Here is a 22,175-nt window from a genome sequence, read left to right on the forward strand (position 1 = left end):
TCTACCATTGTTATTTAGCATATATATTTCTTTAGAGGCCATTTGCTATTCACCAGGGAGAGGGAAAATGTAGGCAGAAAAAAAAAAGAGAAACAGAATCAAAGGACCAACTGCTTCTTGTAGTTCAGGTTACATCAAGAAAAAAGATAAGGTATTTCTAAAAACCAATGAGAAAACACAGTTTAATTCACTAAAATTCAATTTAAAAACTACTTTCAGTTTCTCTGTGATCCCACCCATGATCAAAAGCCTGATCAGACTTTAAATTTTGTAGCCCAAGTTGGTATCTCCCATTTGAGTTTCTTTTGTGCTTGTTGGCTATTCTCTGTGTTGTGATTCTGTTCTCGAGTTGTCAGGGCAGAGCACTTTAACCCTGTGGTGTTGTTGGCATGCCAGCGCTCGGACGGGGTGCCTTGTCTCAAGGCTCACATATGTGATGCCTTCAATCACCCTGACAATTCTTGAGTGTGCAACTCTTGTACCTCCCAGTGTCTAGCACATTCCAGGCACTGTACAAGGTGCACACACAAAACACTCACTGATCTGTGGAGTTGCTATTAAGATCCTATCTGTTCCCTGGAGTTAGAGAAGCAGTGTTTAATCCTAATGCAAGTATGTAAACTCAAATATGTCTCAAAGTGGGGCTATAAACCAACTTTTTTATATTTTTATGCTTGCTGTCATCTAAATCTGGAGTTGGCAAACTATGGTCCATGGGCCAATCTGACCAGCCACCTATTTTTATAAATAAAGTTTTATTGTAATAAAGCCAACTGATTTGCATATTGTCTGTAGCTGCTTTCACTCTTTATAATGGCAGAGTTGAGTCTTTGTAACAGATACAGGACCCACAAAGCTTAAACATTTACTCTCCATCCCTTTAAGGAAAAACTTTGGTAACACCCTGATCTAAACAAAAGATGATTGTCTACTTTTATCAGCTTAGCTGCATAGGGTTCTTGCTGTCCTTTATCTTGCAAATGACCCTAGTCTCTGCTCTCGGTTGTGTCTCAGAACCCTCCTGGCCTTGGGATGCCACATTGCTCACGTTAATCCAACTGCTGAAGAGAATCTCAAGAAGGTCAAGCTGTCTAAAAAGTAGGTGATATTTTTTAACTGTTCAAGACTTAATGCTTTAGTCTGAATTTAGTCTGAAACTGGGAAGATGGGAGGCCCGTGCAGGAAGGCAGTTGACAGCCCCAGGCTCCTTCAGTTACTTAGGCTGCACTGAAACCCCCAAACAGAAGCCTGCCCAAGTACAAGTGTTTCCAGCCTTTCCCTCTTTTTGCTCCTCCTGCCCAGATCTACACTACTATTAGCTTCGAGCCAGGCAATACAACACTCTGTGCCGTCTTTGGTCTATAAAAACAGTAGTCGGCACAGAAGGATTCACTCCTCTGGCATTGAGCCAGCCTTATAAATCCTTTGTGGAAATGGATGTCTCTGCCAAGATTTAATTTGGGCCCCTAAGTCTGCATGTGAGCTACTCTTCCTCTCACCCGCACATTCGGGGCCACATGTGCTCACACATTCAGATACGTGTTCACTGGAGCATCCCCTGGCTCTTGTCCATCCTCCTCACATGCCAGACTTGGATGCTCACACAGGCACACAGGTGTCATAATTAGTTATGAGCCAAGGCAGTGCCAGTGTGAATCAAATGCTTCTCTTCCCCTTCCTCCCCGTTAAACTCTCAAGCTCCACTTTCAGAAGCTGAGAGCGGCACATCTGAGAGGCAGACACTGGAGGGGCAGCCTGCTGGCCAAGGCTGCTGGGGTCGATGCTCAACAGTCAGGGCGTGTTGGCTCTACCCAAGATCAGGTATCCTGAGGTGGACAAGGGGCAGTACGTTATGTCCGCCATAGACTCTGAATCTTCCACTGCTTAGAGGTTCCTTGGTAGTGTAAGCCTTGACCTACAGGTCATCATATTTAGGCTCTGGCCCTGGTCTGTGCATTCAGTGACTCTGAAACCATAAGCGCCTCTGGACTCACACTCCCACCTGGCCATGATCATCTGCTCTTCTGAAAGTCACTCCACAGTGTGCCCTTGTCCTCCACATTCATACGTGCATCTACCTGGACTTGTACTGAGCTTTCTCCCATCTTCATGTCATCTTCATGTGAAAGACATTAGAAGCTGTGACTCCTGGACTGGACACCTGACCATTAAGATCACCTCAAGCTCACAAATTCTCTAGTGCCAATTTTTTTAATTCCTCAAGTAAAGGTTTAACTTTCTAAGATGGGGCGATCATTCTCTGCTGATCTATAAGGAACCATCTGGCTCAAGGTCCTGCCCTTGCCAGTGCAGTTGGAACTTTTCGTGTTTTAAGGCAGGATGAAGCAGCTTCTGGTAATGTGACAGCCTGCTAAATGTGCCCATTATTTGTAAGGCACTTAAGCCTTCTTAGGACTAAGGATGGATTTGCACTGATCATCTACTTTCTCTGACAGTCTCCTTTGAATTTGTGACACATATTGGCAGAAAGATGGTAGATGAGAGATTCTGTCTTCTGACGTGAAATAGACCCAAGCTATCCATTCTGTCACAGGGTAGAGCCTGTGACTGTAGCCTTATTTTCATAGTTTTTTCACCATGTGCTATTGATCTAAAATCTGGAATGGGGGATTGATACAGATCTGTTCAAAATATATTTTTTTCCCATTTACTTGTAGCTACATGATGTCCAATGGCTATAAGCCAGCCCCTTTGGATTTGTCTGATGTGAAGCTGTTACCTCCTCAGGAAGTTTTAGTGGATAAACTTGCAGAAAATGCACATAATGTCTGGGCAAAAGACAGAATAAAACAAGGATGGACCTATGGCATTCAACAGGTAAGAAGTGCTGGTTTAGGCCAGCTCAACAGATGGCAGGTGCTGGGTCAGGCCTGCTGCAGAAGTTAGGAGATGTGATCATCCATCAACATGCCATTTTTATTTGGTGGGTGTTGGACTGGAAGATGGGGGTTGTCCTTGTACTCTGTCCCTCCTGCCTCAGCTCATTCATTATTTATAGAATCTCGGGACTGGATAGCATGCATAATGGTCACATTGACATTAAATCCAGGCACAATTTCAATTTTGTAGAAGTGGGCAGGCTTACTTTTCCTTTGTTCATCTGGCTCACTTGTGATCGTGTTGCCCTGTGTATGTGCCCACTGGCTGCACCTGCTCTCATTCCCTCCCCATCTGGCTGCATGTCTTATGCAGAGTTGAGCTTTCATGCCACTGTCTAAGGTCAGGGTAAGGCTCTTACAAATCAACATCACAGGTCAGCAGTATTTCTGGAATGGTCTCAGGTATCCGCCACTGAGAGCCGAAAGGAGGGGCAGTAGCCCAGGAGAGGGACAAACTAGCCTTCCAAGAAGGCTGTGCCCCTTTACTTTCTTCAGTTCATCAGGCCAAGATTCCTGGGCAGCCAAGATTCTTAGCTTGAGCAGGAGTCAGCCTAAGAGCCAGGGCACAGCAAGGAATTGGGAAGAGTTTAGAGCCAGAGTTCAGCCCCACACCTCTCTTCTTGAAAAGCTTCACTCATCTCAGTAAATACCAGGGTTAACGTCAGGGAAGTTTAGGAGCAGCTATGTGCACACGTTTTCATTCATATCCGAGCCTCTGAACCTATAAATGTGTAGGAGCCAAGAAGACCACAACTAAGGAAACCATGGTAGGGAGGGGATTAGGGGGTTCAAACAGCATGTCGGGCATGTTTATTCATAATGACTTATCACTGTAATTGGCATTGTCCTCTTAGTTCTCCCTAAGGAACTGAGGACTCGTAATACAAATGTGTGTCTACTGCAATAAAACGGACCACTATGGTTCTGCCACCTTTTCTAATATTCCTCTATGCACATATATGTTTCTTCGTTAAGAGGCTGTTGGGAAGAGGCTCTAATAGTGGAATTCATGGCTTGATAACTCCACAGATCACATAAGTCCCCACCTGCCTTGCCTTGAGAATAGAGATTTTTAACCCTTTCATGGCACACCATTTTAGTCATAGCCTGGCATTATTAAAATGTGTTTCTTGCATGCCAACTTTGAACATTAGTAAAATTTTTCTGTTTATACTCATTTAATCTTAAAGAGAAATAGTAAAGATGTACATTGCTAAACATCACGGCGCTCGGGGAAGAGCTAGTAGACTCATGTGAGGAAGCCAGTGGGACAAGCTATTTGTAAAGACAGAATGTCTTTATTCCAAACCTCTTTTCTCTGGCTTTGCATAGGATTTGAAGAACAAAAGAAATCCCCGTCTGGTGCCATATGCATTACTGGATGAGCGTACCAAGAAGTCAAACAGGGACAGCCTTCGTGAAGCTGTTCGGACATTTATCGGTTATGGCTATAACATCGAGCCATCAGACCAAGAACTAGGTAAAGAGCTGGAGATTGCTTGTTCTGGCCCGCTTACTAAACTTATCCTCTTCTGGGGAAATGCTAACTTGCTAACTTAGAGTAGGTCTACCTTATGCTAAACTAAATGGTGTACTTTAAGAAGCGGGGGATGAGTGGGAAGAACCATGTTTGAAAATACAACATTGTCCCATTGACAGATGTGTCTGTGATGAGCATGTCTGACCCAGTCCCACAGGGGATACATTATCCTCCAGGGTAGCTGGGCTTTTCAGGTTATTCGGTCACAAAACCTTTCTTTCTTTTATTTTCCAAACGTGTGAATATCAGCTTACTTTTGGACCAGGTAATCTCATCTCTAAAAGAAATCCTAACACTGAATAAAATCACCAGCTTATAATTTATGACCCTGTTATTGTCATCCCCCGCCCCAGAATGTGCCGGGCCACTGGGGCAGCATCACAAGTGGTTGAGGGGGTAGATTTGAGGTAAGACAGACCTGGGTTCAGATCCTTGCTCTCCTTGATTTATTGGCTCTGTGACCTGGAACAAGTGATTCCTTAACTTCTCTGAGCCTCAGTTCCTCCTCTGTAAAATGACCTCATAGGCTTACTGCTAGGAAACACTGAGATACTGTCTCTAAAGGATCTGCTACAAAGTAATTGCTCAGTGAACAGTGGCTTGTATTGTTATTATGAAATGATGCAGATGATTATTATATTATGAACAGAATCTTATATTACATAGGGGAGATGTATTGTCAGCCTTTGTTGTTTTCAAATTCTTTTAGGGAATGCTACTTAATGAAGTTCTATGTTCTGTCTTTCCTTCTGCACCCTCAACTCCCTTTTCTTCTCACGGTAGCTGACTCAGCTGTGGAGAAAGTCAGCATAGATAAGATCCGGTTTTTCCGAGTAGAGCGGTCTTATGCAGTGAGATCTGGAAAGTGGTATTTTGAGTTTGAAGTGGTCACCGGAGGAGACATGCGTGTTGGCTGGGCCAGACCAGGCTGTCGGCCTGACGTTGAGCTGGGGGCTGATGACCAGGCCTTTGTGTTTGAAGGCAGCAAGGTGAGTCTGGACAGTGTCCATACATCCTCCCTCGAAGGTTTTTATTGCTCCAAACACTTCCCCAAAAGTTGGAAGTAGTGGGTATTTGGGTCTCTGGCTTCAAAATGAGTGTCCACCACCACTGGCTAATTTAAACCATTGAATGTTTATGACCTAGTAAATATCACTTTGCTCTTTGCTCTGGTGAAGGGGAGGAATGTACATCCAAGCCCCTTTTGTAATCACCTGCATATCTTCCCTTGTCCCTAAGTTTATTGCCTCTACTCCAGAGGAGGTTCACAGAACACTGTGCAGCCAGTATCTAGGAAGGTCTTACCACTTTGTCCTAAAGAGAGTCCTGCTAATTGTCATAGCTGCCTAGGTACTCGAAGACTTGAACCACCTTTTTTGATGAGCTTTATGTATCTCAGTTTCATTTATCTGTAAGATGGGTCACTCCTCCCTGTGACTTGTCCTTGGTAAAGAGGTGAGTGCCATATAAAAATCAGGCACTACTGTCAGTGGAGAGAAGTTGCTCCTTTGTTCATTTCTCTAGCAGCCTGGGTGGGGGCTACTTCTAGTACTTCATTTCTCTAAGCTCTGGGATCTTATTTCCTAGGGCCAGCGTTGGCATCAAGGGAGTGGGTATTTTGGACGTACCTGGCAGCCAGGAGATGTGGTTGGATGTATGATTAACCTGGATGATGCTTCCATGATCTTCACACTGAATGGGGAGCTGCTGATCACCAACAAAGGCTCAGAACTTGCCTTCGCGGATTACGAGATTGAGAATGGTAAATCGACCACCTTTCCCTTCATGCCAACTCCATGAGTTGTAAGAAAATCCAGGGAGAGCTGGGTGAGCTTGCCTACCTCCATATAAATAATATACTGTCCTCTGAATATTTGAAATCCTGGTGGTGAAAACTCCAGTGGTAAAATCCCTTATACTATCATTATTGAAGAAATCAAGATAAATAATAAGGATAGTGGTTACATACAGCATAAATATAAGTTCTGAATTTCCAGATAGACTGATGAAGAAGCTTTCCTCCAAATCTCAGGTCTGCACCTTGGCAGTTCACATTTCCCCAGGTTTCCTGGTATTACAAAGGAGATGCTAATCTCACGTAGACTTGATGTCCCTGGCAGAATAGAAGAGTCAGTAAATTACAGAATTATCTTTTTATTCTGATTTAAATTGTCAGTCTGCATGTGTGTGTAATTGAACTTAATGCTTTGATGAAAACCACTGAAACACAAAAGTTCAACTTAGCTATTCCCTTGAATGAAATATGATTTATTTCAATTCAACCATGCTGTGAGACCCAAGCCCAGTGGCATTTATTAATGGCCATGAATAGACCGCAATCAGGGCAGTGCTTTAGATATACAAAGGAGCAATTGGTGCTTCTTATTTCCTGTTCACAAAACTACATTATGTACAAAGGTTGTTGGCATATAGGAGAAGGAGCACTGGACTGCGAAGTAACTGCCTTGCTCCTGACAAGCTCTGTGGCTCCCAGAGAGTCTTGGCATCACTTCTTTGGGCTTCACTTGCTTCATCTACAATAGACTGGAGAGTAAGAGGATAGACTAAAATGTTCCAACCTCCTTGCCAGATATAAAATTCTACAGCAATGACTTACTGCACGCTGTGTGCACATCACTGTGGTTGGAGCTTGCCACTCTGCTGCTTCACTACAGACGAGGAGGAGGAAGAGTTGTTGAGAAAGAAAGAGGCTGCTCTTGGCCAGGTGTTCTTGGTCAGGAGACCTGGGCTCTCCTCCTGCCTCTGCCCTGCCCCCACCTATGACCTCTTGGGTCCCCTTGATTTAACATCTGTGTATCTCATTTCCCCCCCTAAAATGATGATGGCTACTTGATAGCTCTAAATCTCTGAGACTTTACAAAAAAACACAACAAAAAATGGTGCCAACCAAGAAAGCTAAAAAAAGATAAAACTGCATAGGCAAGAGCAGTGGAAATACATGAAACTATATATAATAATATAGATATTTCTTACTTATGGAGTGTCTTTAGCTTTATAAGTCACTTTCATACTTTTTACAGAGACCTGTTATCTGCAACATTCATATCCAACTGTACCATAAAAGATCTTTAAAGATTTTTCTGAGAGCCACCTATTTGGGGAAATAGGAAGACAGCAAGTCAAGGTATTTTCCTAGAAAGATAGGATGGTTAAAGCAAGATAGGGTCATATTTTAATGCCTTCTGAGAAGTTTAAAAATTAGAGTTGTAAAGAAAGAATCCTATTTTTGGAGACAGGTGAGGAAGACATTGCCAGCAGAAAGAAAGGCTTGTACACTTGTTCAGAAACAGGAGAGGAAAAGTGTCAGAGGACATGAGGGCAGTGCAGATGAGGCCTCTTCCGACACTGCTCTTAGGAAACCGGTATTTACCCAGCCCCCTCCACAGGCAGCACTCCCTTCTTCCAGCCAGGAAGAGAATGAAACACTAAGAGATTCAGGCTCTTCCCGGAGGAAGGGTGCTCCCAGGGTTAGAAGGGTGCTCCACAGACGGGAGAGTTCTTCCTGGGTCTCCTGTGTGTTCACTGGGTGGGGAGGGATACTGATCTGTGAGGCTTTAACCCAACATAAGGAAGAAATAAAAATCTTGTCTTTTGTGCAGAATTAGGAGAACTTTGTAAAGCCCAAAGCTTTGCTGCTCAAAGTGGGGTCCACTTGTTCAAAATGCAGACCCTCACACCCCACCTGACCTACTAAATCAGAAACTGCATTCAGATAAGAGACTGGTTTGTATGCATATTAAAGGATGAGAAGCAGTGGTCTACAATGCACAGACCTGCAAGTAGTACCTACATTAAAGAGTTCATTTTCTAGCTGCAAAAATAAGATGAGCTCTTTCGGGGATGGTGTCCACAGACACTCACAGTGGTCCAGCATTTGACATACCATCCATCAGAGACTGTATGCAATACAGCCTTCTAACTAAACTTGGCTGTCCCGATCTCCTGGTAATAGAATTGTTTACCTTTATACCAAGAAGGCTGGGAAAACACCAAAGCCTGCATGTGGCGTGTGCCAGGGCTGACTTTGCAGAGTTCATGCCATGAAACCTAAAGTTCTAATGAGGGTGTCTAAAATGAAAAAACATGTCAGCAGGGTCTATGGTAAACCCATGCGTGCTAAATGTGTCCGTGACAGGATCAAGTGTGCTTTCCTCACTCAGGAGCAGAAAATTGTAGTCAAAGTGTTGAAGGCACAAGCCCAGAGTCAGAAAGCTAAATTAAAAAAAAAAAAAGAAGAAGAAGCTTTTTAGCTTTTTTGAGTAATAAAAATAAGATTAAAATGTGAAAAAATAATAATGCAAAGCCACTCCCCTCAGCGGATACAACTAAAGGATTTCTGTGGAATCGGAAAGGCTCAGGCAGGTTGGAAGATTTGCATGTGGCATTTGTGGAAGATGAAGCTGGAAAAATAAGACAAGGTGCAGATTACAGCCTCAAATACCAAGACTCAGACTTTCCATCCAAGATCCTTTCATTGTCTAATCTGAGGAAAGCACGCGTGGACTTCCTGCTCTAAGACATGGAGGGCTGTTGTAGGGTTTGAGCAGGGGAATACTGTAAAATAGAGGGGTATTTTAGAACAGCTCTGCTTTTAGAGATCATCTGTTAATAATGAAAGAGATACCTCAGAGGCTTTTTTTGTATATAGGGATGTGATTTGACCTTCAGAATAACAAAGTCTAATACGAGGAAGCTGTTTTGTAAGAGAATTGCACTGCATTATGTTAACACATTATACTGTAGTATCATATCGCAATTTAATAACACGGAGACAAGGTAATTGGAAGGCTCTTTCAGTCTGTGATGGCTCAGAAAGAGTAGTTAAAAGGGAGTCTGCACGCCATTCTTTGATAACAATAGCCCAGAGGCCTGGAATAACCGTATAGCGTCTCTCTATTTGCTGTATAAAGTGGGAAGAGGCAGCAGTTCTTGCTTTGAGCTGTGAGGAAAAGCATCTGTTGAAAACAAAACACTTTGTGCATTGTCGCCCCCATAAAGCAAAATCCCCTGTGCATCTGTGTTCTGGTCGCCAGCCTCCCAGCCTTGGTTCAGGCCATTATCCCAGTGGGAGTTGTGCTTTGGGAAGCTGTTAGTCCTTTGAGAGAAGGAATGGGAGCAGACATTAAAATTCATTCTTCCTCTGGGTTATTTATAAGTTGTTACCTCCATCCTCTTCTGCATCGTAGATAATATGCTGTTAGCTGCCTCATTCGAATTGTTCTAATTATTGTTCCTGACCCTGATCCTTGGCCTGGACCATTATAACTCTTGATGTTGTCCCCTCAAAGCATCTGGAAGCTCAGAAGCTTCCATGGTGAAATCTTCGCTATTAGTCTTCTCTTTTATTCCATTTAAAGGGAAAGAAGATAAAATCCTGAACATCCTGCCAGACATCAGAGTGTGACGTCTGGAACCGGCGTGAGTGCCTGTCTCCTGTTCCGCCTCTGTGCCAGGCACTCCCCTGGGGGACATCCTGCTCCTACGACAGCGCTGGTGTCTGCAGGGGCAGCCCCTCAGCTGTTCCTGCCACTAGCCTGTCGGAGTTCAGCAGCTCCCCCAGCTCTGAGGGCAGCACTTCCATAGGCAGCAGATGAAACTTAACTTGCCAGAAGTGTCACTGCCATCTGCATGCAAACACGTTGGTACCAAGGGTTGCCCTAACAGTCTTTCTGCTAATGGGTGCTAGGCTTCAAAAAGTGGCTATGGCAGGGGAAACGTGCTTTTTTGTTTCCTGTGTTTTCTGCAAGGCTTGTGACAAACTCAGCGCTGGCCCTGAACTCCGCCTCCATGAGGCTTTCGTGGGAAATGAAAATTATCAGATAAAACACATGCTGTTGGATTGAGATGCAGAGAAATACCCCAGGAATGGCCTGGGCAGTCATCTGACCACTTCTCTCCTAGATCTGTTTTACCATTGCTGGTCATGATTTGCTCTCTTGTCTTTCTTCAGTTTGAAATGGATTAAAAATGGATCCACGGTTTGGATTTTCCAGAGAACTGGTTTCTTTCCAAGCTCCTGAATCATAAAAAGATGACCACCTGGCCATTCCCCTTCCTAATCACAAAATCAGTATGAAGCCTTGTGATTCAAAGTTTATCAGAACCTGGGGTCGTCTACAGGATTTGAGTGCATGTGTTCTTACTGTTCCCTTCCTGGAACAAGAGACTTGATGCACATCTTGGCTCAAGGAAATGCCATTTGCACATTTTCTTCTCAGACCTCTTCAAAGAGGAAGAGGGTATTTCTGTCCTCTTTTACTCTTCTGTCTTCTTATTTATCCAGTCTCATTTGCAGCAGTGGGTTAATTGGGTTGTGTGCAAAGTGTTTACGAGGGTCAGAGCTCATAGTACTGCCCTGAGGCCTTACCAAATGGAGCTTGTTTATCCAGGTCAGTTCCGGTGAGCCATGTGTCCAGTTGTGACAGGCAGCCCTATTCCTGTAAGCAACCTGGAGTCTTCGGTCCTAGGTCTTATGGTCATGGATCTCAGGCTTCCTGAGCTAGAAGCGGAATGGTCAACTGCATGATACTTAGGAAAATCACTAGGAAAGTGAAGGAAGAGTTAGTCACAAATCAAATCATGGTGCTTCAGAATTCAAAAGCAGACACCCTAGCCTCACTCCCCATTGCTTGCTCTGGATGGCTCCTCAGTCCGCCTTGTTCAGGTGCTGGCTCTGCAGCTTACTAGGTGACAGACCTTGAGCAAGTCATTCAGCCTGCTAAGTCTCAATTTCCTCATCTGTAAAACGGGAATAATAATGAGCTAAATCTATAGAGTCCTAAACCCAGTGCTTAGGAACTGCTTGATAAATATTAGCTTTTGGGCTTTATCGTCATTGTTCCCCCCTTATCTGTCATGCAGAGTTACAAAGGTACATGAAGTGTTAGTTTCTCAAGTACAGAAATTTTACATTTGGAGAGATAATTAGCCAGAGCCTGTTAGCCAAGTGGAGGGAGCTGATCGAATGAATCTAGTTATCAAGCATTTTGCCCCAGGAGAAAATGCTGGTGCCTTATAAGGACTTATCTTTGCTCTAGGTCCTTTTTAGGTTTTCTCTTTTCTGACTTAAAGTTTGGTTTTTGCTTCTTTGCTGCTGCTTTACAGAGCTGTCCCAGCTGTGCCCCCTTCGCCCCCAGGAGGTCCCCACTCTCTGTCCCTCCTGTTGCTTTCACCTCCGTGACTCTGTCGCCATGCCTTCTCTCGTGCAATGTCGCGCTCCCCCCATAAAGAGGGTGTCTGCCCTCCTGTAGCGACCACACTCGGCTCCGTCATGAGTGCAGCCCCCTACCCTGGAACATAACTGCTGGTTAAATCTGGGGCATCATCCCCTGTAACGTTCACCGCCTCTTTTGCGCACTGACCAGCAGCTGCGCTATGAGTCGGAGGGTGTGGGATCTTGTCCTGTTTCCTCACTTGCCCTTCTCATGACCGTGGGCAAGTCTGTTAGTTCCTCAAGTCTTCAGGTTCCACCCCAGTAGAGGGCTGTTCCTTCCGCTGAGGAATGATGCGCTCCTTAGAAAAAAGGCTCCATGCTAATATTACCTTTTTTCCTTTCTGCATGTATCTTACATTGTTAGTGTGACTGTTACTCATAGACAATTATGCATATGACCTGAATTATTCAGAAGTCCTCATCCATGCGTCTTCCCACTTAGGCTTTTACACCTGTTGCTTAGTCCATTATTCAAGTTAATAGACAAGAAAGGAGAATAGATTTTCTTAAGATATCCTGTCTCTTCTCACATCAGGCTAAAACACTGTATGATCATGGCTCCAATAAAAATTATCGGGGTGGTAGTTTCTGGTTGGGTCATTACCACCACCACCCCCCCCCCAATCAAAGACCAAATACTATCTTGTGAATGGGGACGTTTATATAATAACATTGACTCTTACGTATTTTATTTGTCATTTCTTTATAAGCTCCGTGGGCTGTTCCCTTTCCTTCCTTCACATCTTATAGCACATAGCAGCCCTTTTGTCCCAATGGGGACTCAAGAAACTTGCCGACAAGCAATCCTTATTTCACACTGGAGTCAGAATTCCAAAGGTCCCTTATTCATAAAAACCTCTGTCCATAGGAAGGAGACAGTTTCATCTCTCAGATTCCCTCGTGTAAAAATGCCAGCAGCCCAGCAGTGCTCAGGCAGTTGCATGAATGGGTACCTGTCAGAGTGGCCTGTCCGTCCACCTTTCTGAGGACCACAGCAACGGCCACCGTCTACTCCCAGTCCTTGGTGGCCCCGAGAGGAGAATCTCAGTGTAGACATCACCCTCATTCTACTAGGATTGCATTAAAACGCTACTTAGAAATTACGTTAAACAGTATTACTGTAAATAGTGCCCTAAATGACTTCATCATTTCTGAAAGCAACCAATTTAGCTTGTGAGGGATTTACTTTGCATTGACTCCACTTATGTACATGCAGCCTTTGTGGCTTAGTAACAGTACATAAGCACTCAAGCCAGGAGGAGCGCATTTTGGCCCTGGTTTCTATGATTGAAGTCCTGCTTTTACTGTGGAATGTAAGTTCTACCAAAATTGGCTTTGAAATGTCCCCTTAAAAAAACATCCCTGTCCTAGAAGTGACACCAGTTTTCTTTCCTGGGGCTCCAAGCCCTGGTTTAGCCACCAGCTGCAGAGCCTTCCTCCCGCTCTGAGCTCTTCCAGTTGCCTGCCTCCCACATCCTCCCCAGTCCAGGATAATTAGTGCTTTCCCAGCTCTGCTGATTTGTTGGTCCACAATTATGATGTATAAATAGCCCACAGAGAAGAATACCAAACAATTAGAACTTCTTCCTTGGTCTGTTCTGCAGGCAGTTTTTTTGTAACATGATGCGAGCTTGGAGAGACGAGAACTGTTGGAGGGAAGAGTTTTCTACAGCTGGTGTTCACATCTCTTGCCTCCCTGCTTAGGTGGGGACCCTAACAGCAGGCTAGGAGGATGGGGGTTTGTAAGCCATATTTCACAAACAAGCGGAGTCATAGTGTTAGCATTTACAACTTCTCCGAATCAAGCTATCGAAATGGGAAGAACCCTTAGAGGTCTTCCCTGGGAAGAGGCTAAGACCTAGAAAAGTCGGGCATTTACGCCAAGTCATTTTTAGTTTTCTTGTGCTGTTCTGTTTGGAACAGTTAAAAACCCAGGGCCTAATGGCAGTTTTAGCTAAAGCTTAAACAAAGAATTCTGCTTTTTCTCTTATTGGTTTTACTTTTACAGCTTATGTTTATTTACAGTTTGAGAATAATCTTGGCTGGATGACTGATTTTTTTCCCCAAAAATTATGTCAGACCAAACTACTTTCCCATACTCCAAGGGCAGCCATAATCTCCACATGCCTCCTGTGGTTGAGTTTACGTGCCAGGAAGAAACAAAGAATGGTGTCCCATCTTTGTGACTGGAACTCAGAGCCATTAAGGAAGCAAATGTTTGGCCTCCTGGCGGCTTCCTGGGATGGTGCTGCAGGCTCAGGCAGGGCTCCCTTTCCCCATTCTCCAGGCTTTGTGCCCATCTGCTCCCTGGGACTGTCTCAGATCGGCCGTATGAACCTCGGGATGGACGCCAGTACCTTCAAGTTTTATACCATGTGCGGCCTCCAAGAGGGCTTTGAGCCTTTTGCTGTCAACATGAACCGAGATGTTGCAATGTGGTTCAGCAAGCGTCTCCCAACGTTTGTCAATGTGCCAAAGGATCATCCACATATAGAGGTAATGTTACACATCGTGGGGGGCCCTGGCAGGGCAGGTGGGCCAAGGCACTAAGCTCCTGCTAATACTCCTGTCACAGGGCAGCTGCTTGCCTAAGTCCGTGCCCTGGCTGCCTACCAGCCATCTCCTTGCTGGCCCTCGGAGCAGATGCCTTAATTGGGGCAGCTCAGTGGCATCTTACAAAACGGCAGCCACCTTGCAGATCAGTCTCCCAGCTTTTGGGCCCCTGTGTTTTCTCCAGACATTCCTATACTTCTGTTGTCATAGCAATACAGTGTTCAGAGACCTTAAATGCCATTTTCCTAAAAATGTTCAATACCTATATTTAAGATGTCCTGGACATGACTTTTCTATGCTCATAAACTGATGTCTTGTAGGCCTTATTTATTTCTATAGAACCGTTTCCAACATCTTAAGCTGAGGGGTAGTAGTTGATTATGATGCTTCCATCTGATAGTGGGAGCTGAGTGGAGCCAAAGATTGTAAGGAGCCTGGTTTGGATCTTGATTCCACATCTACTTGCCTACCACAGTGTTTTCAGGAGATGGGGAGTTGGGGATGGGACGCTGATGGGTAGTCAGACAGATCAGCTCCACTGAAGCATTAGACCCAGTGGTTTGCTTCTACCTGACTATAATTTCCCTTAATTTCCCTTCTAATCTAAATTCAACAAACACCAACTCTTAACTGCCCCACTTTTCCCCACAGTCTTACACAGTGGAGAATTTTATTTCTCAGATTCCTACATGACCATCGCTTTAGAAAGCTGACTCACAAACTGATGGAGTCTAGAGACCCTCCACTGAGAAAAAATCTACAAACAGCATGAAAATATTTAAGCACACCCATAGACCCTACGATAAAAACTAGCCTCTAGAACGCAGAGAGAAATGCTTGGATCATGAGATTATTATTAGAAGTCCCATTTTACTTTCTCTTCCCTCCAACTCCCTCCCCACTCCTATATACATTTTTAAAAATCCAATTTTGATCTTTCTTCCTCCAACCCCTTTCCTTGCGATGCTTGTGCCCTGGTGCTGGGAATTCCCCCTATTTAGAGGGGCCCTGGGGAGCCTCGGTGCTTGGGCTGTGACTATGGCAGTGATGGGAAATGCCCCGATGGGAGACAGGACCCTCTGAGGGAGCTGTGATTTTCCTTCTCGAGATTTTGGCTTTGCAGCACCCTCTCCCTCAGATATCCTCATGCCTGCTGACAATGGAAATCTGTGGGAAGATTTTCTTTAGCCATTTGCCCCCTGACCTGAATGGTCAGCCTTGGTAGACTCCATGCTACATTATCCAGATACTGCGCCCCTGTCTTGCACCTCTTCTCCACGCTTGACCTTGCAGAAAACCCACTGGGAGTGTTTTTGAGTCTCTAATTTCTCCAGCTAGAGGAAGTTCCATTATTTTCTATAGGGCAGGGCCCAAGTAATGTTGAGAGTAATAGTTTGGTCATCACTGGTGACAACTTCTCATAGTTCACAGAAAGCCTACACATATGTAATATCAATGAGGAAAGGAGGGACAGGGTCAAGGTTGCACTCTTGGGTGTGTCAGGAAAGGGACCCGTGGTGTTTCTAGGTTGTGAGGATTGACAGCACCATGGACAGCCCCCCATGCCTCAAGGTGACCCACAAGACCTTTGGCACCCAGAATAGCAACGCCAGCATGATCTACTGCCGCCTGAGCATGCCCGTGGAGTGCTACTCCTCCTTCAGCCACAGCCCCTGTCTGGACAGTGACGCTTTCCAGAAAAGGTGAGTGCGAGACCTCCAGTTCTCAGAGGTGCTCGTTGTGGCTGTTGTAAAGTTGGCTTTCCATCTATCTGTTTCTCACTCTACCTCAGCACAGCTAGACCTCTGTGGATAGGGGTCTCTCTGCTTTTAGTCAGGTAAAGAAAAGAGGATTTGTGTTTGTACCCACGTGTGCAATCAAGCGCATGTGTGTGCGTGTGCATGCAATGCCTAATTACGGGACCGATCAAGCTACACAGGGTTACATAATAGTGGAAAAGTTTCTGTTCTTCTTGAGCCCTCTGAGTCCCTGGCCTCCTTGTAACCTAAAGGACTACGTTTTCAGAGTAAAAGGAGAAGGTGCAGTTATTGCCTTTGTGTGAAATTAGAGTCTTCTGGAGCAAAATACAGCCAATGTCCAACCCAGAAGCTGGGTGACTCATGAGTAAGGTGACTTCTGCCTTCCTGATAAGGAAGCTATTCCTTGCTGCATTTCTTTCGTTTAATGTCTATTTTTAATCATGGATGTGTCTGCCCATTTGGAGCTGTCTCATCTGGGTTTTCCTCTAGAATTTCACTGTATACCAAGCTTTAAACAAGCACAGCTACTTGAGAGAACAGGAGAATGTATTCAGATATATCCCTAATAATATATTAAAATCTTTTCAGCACCCCCACCCCCTGGGCAGAGGGATAGGAATTGGAAGCCACAGCCCTGGCTTGTGGTAGCAGGTTACAGATGAACAAGCCCCAAGACCAGTTGGGAATCACTCATGTATAGAAAAGTTTCCTAAACTAGCCTGCATCATTAAAGGTAGATCAATTGCCTGTCAGCATCGTGGAATTCTCTCTACAGCTGAATAACTAAAACGTGGATTATCTTCCCTCCAGGAAACAGATGCAAGAAATACTCTCTCAAACAACAACAGTAAGTAAATGTGCTCAATTATGGTTTTAATTATTTGAGCCTTCGCTGTGCCTGGTAATATGCCCCTTACAGCAAAGATCCGTCTAGAGATGATCTGTAATTGCCAATTACTCTGTCTTTTAATATTCATCTTGATGTTTCCAAAACACGTCTACGGCATTGTTCAGATGGGGCGGGGGGTGGGGGGAAGACAGTTACTCGGTGCACAGAGGAAGCTCTACCTGCAGCATCTAATTGGGCATCATTGTGTACTTGTTGCCCATTTGCCACCAGGGACTCAGCACTGCCTGTCTAATCGAAATGAATATCAGTTGTGGGGGCGGTCTTAATTTAATCCTTTTGTTTGCTCTTTTATGTAAACTTCTATGAATCAACTCTCCCATCTCTCAGAGCAGGGCCAGGAATGTTAAAAGCAATAAAATGAGAAGGAGCCAGGCCAGGCTGGAAAATGGAGGCTGCTTTCGGTCCCTTTTCTATAGCTAGACCATAGTCAGAAAGCAGCCCTTCCTAATTTCTTCCTTTCTCGCACTCTAATTTTCTTTTAGCACCTGAGCAAAAAAAAAAAAAAAAAAAATTGGAAGAAATGCATGTCACCCCTTCTGTTACGTTACCCTACCATCCCGAGCTCACAGGGTAACTGCCATCAGGAATAGGACTCTTGTTGCTGTGGTCACAGATGTAGGATGTGCAGGAAACTGTGCCAAGCACATTGCACCACCCTCCCACTTAATTCCCACAGCAGCCCCATGAGATGGACACTATTAGGTACCCTGAAACACAGAGTACACCAATGACTTGTCCAAGGTCACGTGACTAACAGCTGTCACGCCAAGATTCAAGCCTAGGTTTGACTGAGTGACCCTTTTATCTTCCAGTTAAACAATGCGACGGATAACAAATGGAAGTAACTTCATTAAGAATAAATGTGCTCTGTGTCATAAAGGACACAGTGAAGCAATCACCTTAAAGCTTTCGCGATTACTGTAACATAGGGATACACTTCACAAATTGTCACAGCATCCGCCAAGAACTGCTGTGATTCTCCACACTGTCCATGAGTCTGATGACAACAATAGAAGCTTTCTTTCACAGAATCTTTTTCAAGACTTAAAAAAAAAAAAAAATCCCAGACTTCCTGTAGAAGCAGAACATGTAGCAGGAGTTCCCTAAGCCTCAGCTGTTCCCTGCCTCAGGGCAAACGCTGTCCAGGAGAGGGTTAGGGTTCTGTGCTGGCCGATGGAGTGGTTGCCACCTATTTCCTCAACAGCGTCTCCTGAGCAGAGCAGGGTAGATGAAGTGCTTGATTCTCTAGTTGCTAACGCACAACAGAAAGGAGAAAAATTAGGAAGCCAAACTCTCCAGTCAGCCCTTCCTCCAAGTCTGGAGTGCAGTACACCTCTCGATCTATGTGTGCTTTTTAGGAAAAAAGGGGCCAAGGGGGCAACAGCTTTATTTCTGCCTCTGGAGCACAGTCCCTCTAACTGGGGGCCACTCACTCCTCTGTGGTCTCTCTCCAGCAGTGTTACTACGCAATCCGCATCTTTGCTGGACAGGACCCCTCCTGCGTCTGGGTTGGATGGGTGACTCCGGACTATCACTTTTACAGTGAAAAGTTTGACCTGAATAAAAACTGCACGGTGACTGTTACTCTGGGGGATGAAAGAGGCCGGGTCCATGAAAGGTAAGGGGGCTCCTTACTCCCTTCCCCCAGCAGCCTTTCTCCCTCTAACCCCCACACCCCAAGAGAAGGAAACATCCAGAATCTATTGATATTAAAAAGGGGAAATGAAGCACAGGCTTAAAATCTTTAAACAGGTGAGTGTGGGTACTATGGTGGAAGATACGTTATTAGCGAATATAGTGGGTAGTTCGATCATGTATACAAAACATGACCCAGGGATGGGAGATACAAACAGACAATTGGAAGGTCTGGGCTCCATTTCAGACTCTTCTCCATGACTGCTGGGCAAGCTCCAATTTTTACAACATGAGAGCAACAAGAGAAAAATCCCTGGGTGCTTGAGAGAACTCACTTCAGAAGAAATAAAATGATGCACCACATCACACCGCAACTGACCAAGTCAGAACTCCTCATCCTAAGAGTTTGTCATGGGTGAAAGCACCAATGATGCAAAAGAGATACTGCAAATTCATCCTTAATAACCACTGAATAGAAATTAGGGATCTTCAGGGAAAACACATTTTAGGCACACCCAGTCCACTGGCAGTGCTGCCAGAGAAAAGAAGTCCTTGGCCAGCTTTGGCCCAAAGGTGACGGGGTAGACCGTGTCTTATTTCCACCTAAGATCGAATAGCTTTCCCTCATGCAGACATGCATAGAGATATAATCTGTTCATTTTCAAGCTGACTTTAACCCTACAAAATTAGGAATGTTTTGGCAGTCAGTGCTCTCTAAGATGCTACTGGCTCATCAAAGACTAGTGGCCAGGGGTCAGGTACAATTGCTATGGCAGAAGTACCACTGTGGGCAGGTGGTTAAGGTCACAGACTCTGAAAGCAAACTGCCTGTATTTTAAACTGGGTTCCTGTACTTACTAGAGATGTGACTTTGCACCAGTCACTAACCACCCTGTGACTACCTCTAGGATAGTGCCAATCCTAGAGTATTGTGAAGGTTGAATGAGATAATACATAGAAAAATGCCTAGAACAGTGCCACAGCCCATGCACTCAGTAAACTGTAAGTGCCATTACTACTGTTGCCGAATGTCTGTCGTGTTATGAGACCCAGAGTAAATGCTCTAAGCAACATCTGGTTCCGGTTAGAAAGAAAATACACCAAAGTAGTTGGCAATCCAGACTTTCCTCTTCGGCCAAACAATCAAAAGGCACACGTGCTCATCCCAGTGGTTTATGGCTCCAGTTCACTGGCTGTGTCTTGCCAGGCATGATTTACCTGAGCCTCAGTGATAGCATTTATTGTGAAAATTAACACATTAGCACCTAGAATAAGACCCAGTCTATAGTAGGTGCTCAGTAATTCTTCTTTGTCTCGCATAACAAGAAATAAATACAAGATTGATTTTCAGATGTTTTTAGGTGTTTCAAATTTGGACCCTTTAAAATATGACCAAAGCAGGGCCCTCCCCTCTCTCACTGCTTTAATACATTATTAATTTAATTCTGTAATAGTCACCTATGTACTTAGTACTCTAAACACCAAAAAGCAGTAGATTTTAGAAGTCTAAAATCTAAACCTCTAGAGCTGGAAAGAATCTTGGGGAGTTCTAATCAAACCCTTGGCTTTTCAAGGTCAAATCAGATTGATCTTAGGCTGTTTAAAAGGGCTTCCTTATCATAAGGTATAGATTCAGTCTCTCACTTAACCTAAGAAAAATCACTTTGTGTTACTTCAAGTGCCCGGATTCCTCCAATGATGTACCCCTGGACCAGGCTTAGGGGGAGAACCAATTGGCTGCCCCTGCCCTCAGCCATCGTGAGGGCTCAGGAGTCACCTTTAACACCGCGCCACTTCTCTAAGACCCACTCAGGATTTGAAATCTTAAAATTAAGGAACCAAGCTTTGGAGCCTTAATGGCTTTTTGGTCATTATAGCTGGCCTCTAAATCTAAATAATGGTGCCTACAAAAGAGATTACATTCTGTGAGTTGGTAGACAAGCTGGCTGAGAAAACGACCCAAGCTGGTTGTGAATGAAGAATGCAGGGGCAGAACTCCAGGGAGCTGGGAAGAGCAGGGTACTGTGGGTCAGGGAGGTGGGAGGGCATCAGAGACCAGCTTGACCTATGTTACAAGTCTTCCCAGGCCCAGGCCTGCCATCCTAAGGAATGTGACCCTGAGTCTCCAAGTGTCTTAAAGGTTTTTTTGCCCTGACACTGGGGCTAGGACCCCTTGTACCAAATGGCTATATAAGTCTGCCTGTGGAAGTCACCCAACTTGTCCCTCCGTCTCCATGTCTGGACCACTGTCCCCATTCTCTAGTTCAGAGTGGTGGACTGACATTGAGCCAGGGAACAGTTCCCCGTATGTTAGGCTCTGTGGACCGCAGTAGCCTGGTTGATTACCACATCCCTAAATTGAGTGGCTTGTGCCTGAGGAGACTAGGTTGAAGCTGAATGAATTCATTTAAGAAAAAGAGTTATTAGGGGCGGACTGGAATGCCTGAGGCAGTTCATCCCTGCGTCCTGATTGCAAACTGCCCCCGTCCCAACTCTGTGCCTTTTGTCTTTTTGGCTCCTAGTGTGAAGCGCAGCAACTGCTACATGGTCTGGGGTGGGGACATCGTGGCCACTTCCCAACGATCAAGTCGCAGCAACGTGGACCTGGAGATTGGCTGCCTTGTGGATCTGGCAATGGGCATGTTGTCCTTCTCGGCCAACGGGAGAGAACTGGGCACCTGTTACCAGGTATGGATGGCTTCTGGGGCTGAGGCAGCTATGTCCCCATCTTAGGTCTCTCCATTCTCAGAGTCCCCATTGTGGAGTGTGCAGGTGATGAGCCCACACGGCCCATGAGTCATCTGGGAGGGGAGAAAGAGAAAAGTGGCTTTATTTTGTCCCAAGAGGGGAAAAAAATGGGGTAGGAGGTAGATATCATATGTATTGGTTGATCAGATATGCTGGTCATCTTTCTAGAAGATAAGAAGGTTTTTCTTTGGTGATGGGCTCTAAGAGGTTATTTGTTTATCCCATAAAAAGTTCTTGTACAACTTTTATGTTACCTGTATCATGCAAGATGCAAAGTTTAAAAGTTAATAGAGGTAATCCTTGCTTTGAGAACTTCTATGGTCAAATATAGACCCATACAAACTGATTAATATGCCAGGAAGTATTCCCTTTGAAAATAAGTCTCATTCCCTATGGATTCCTTACAGGATCCTTTTTAAATGCATGTTTATAAGTAATGTTTTCCTATTACATTGACTGTGAACTCTGATGAAACTACTCAGGAAAACCATCAGCTGTATACATGCAAGTTTACGTGTCATTAAGCACGAGAAGCCTATAGACAATAATATTGCAATAACTATGTATGGTGCAGGTGGATACTGGAGATATCAGGGGAACACCTTGTAAAGGATATGATTGTCTAACCTCTATGCTGTGCACCTGAAACTAATACAAAATCATATTGAATGTAAACCAGGATTGAAAAATAAAATTTTTTAAAAATGGGCAAAAAATAAAGATATGGACAAAAATAAAATTGCAAGATAATGAAAAAAAAGCATAAGAAGCCCGATTTCCTTTAAGAAAAGTTTTCATCCCTAATGGCCCTGTGAGCTTGGAAATGACACATATTATTATATCCTCCTTTTGAAGTTTCATGATGAACATTTACTTTGAGAAATGCTTTTGAAAG

General features: G+C 44.5%; 1 protein-coding gene across 1 annotated transcript in view; it reads left to right on the forward strand.

The window, feature by feature from the left end:
- Positions 1-22,175, forward strand: part of RYR3 (ryanodine receptor 3) — a 509,318-nt gene that overhangs the window by 317,842 nt on the left and 169,301 nt on the right. The window contains 10 exon segments of the mRNA XM_054565625.1: positions 1,015-1,098; positions 2,679-2,838; positions 4,233-4,380; positions 5,224-5,429; positions 6,028-6,202; positions 13,962-14,170; positions 15,755-15,930; positions 16,798-16,834; positions 18,352-18,515; positions 21,055-21,220. Of these exon segments, the coding sequence (XP_054421600.1) occupies positions 1,015-1,098; positions 2,679-2,838; positions 4,233-4,380; positions 5,224-5,429; positions 6,028-6,202; positions 13,962-14,170; positions 15,755-15,930; positions 16,798-16,834; positions 18,352-18,515; positions 21,055-21,220 (1,525 nt within the window).

This window comes from Pteronotus mesoamericanus, unplaced genomic scaffold, assembly GCF_021234165.1.
Source record: "Pteronotus mesoamericanus isolate MK-2021 breed Mesoamerican mustached bat unplaced genomic scaffold, CSHL_Meso_final contig_164, whole genome shotgun sequence".
NCBI classification, from domain to species: Eukaryota; Metazoa; Chordata; class Mammalia; order Chiroptera; family Mormoopidae; genus Pteronotus; species Pteronotus mesoamericanus.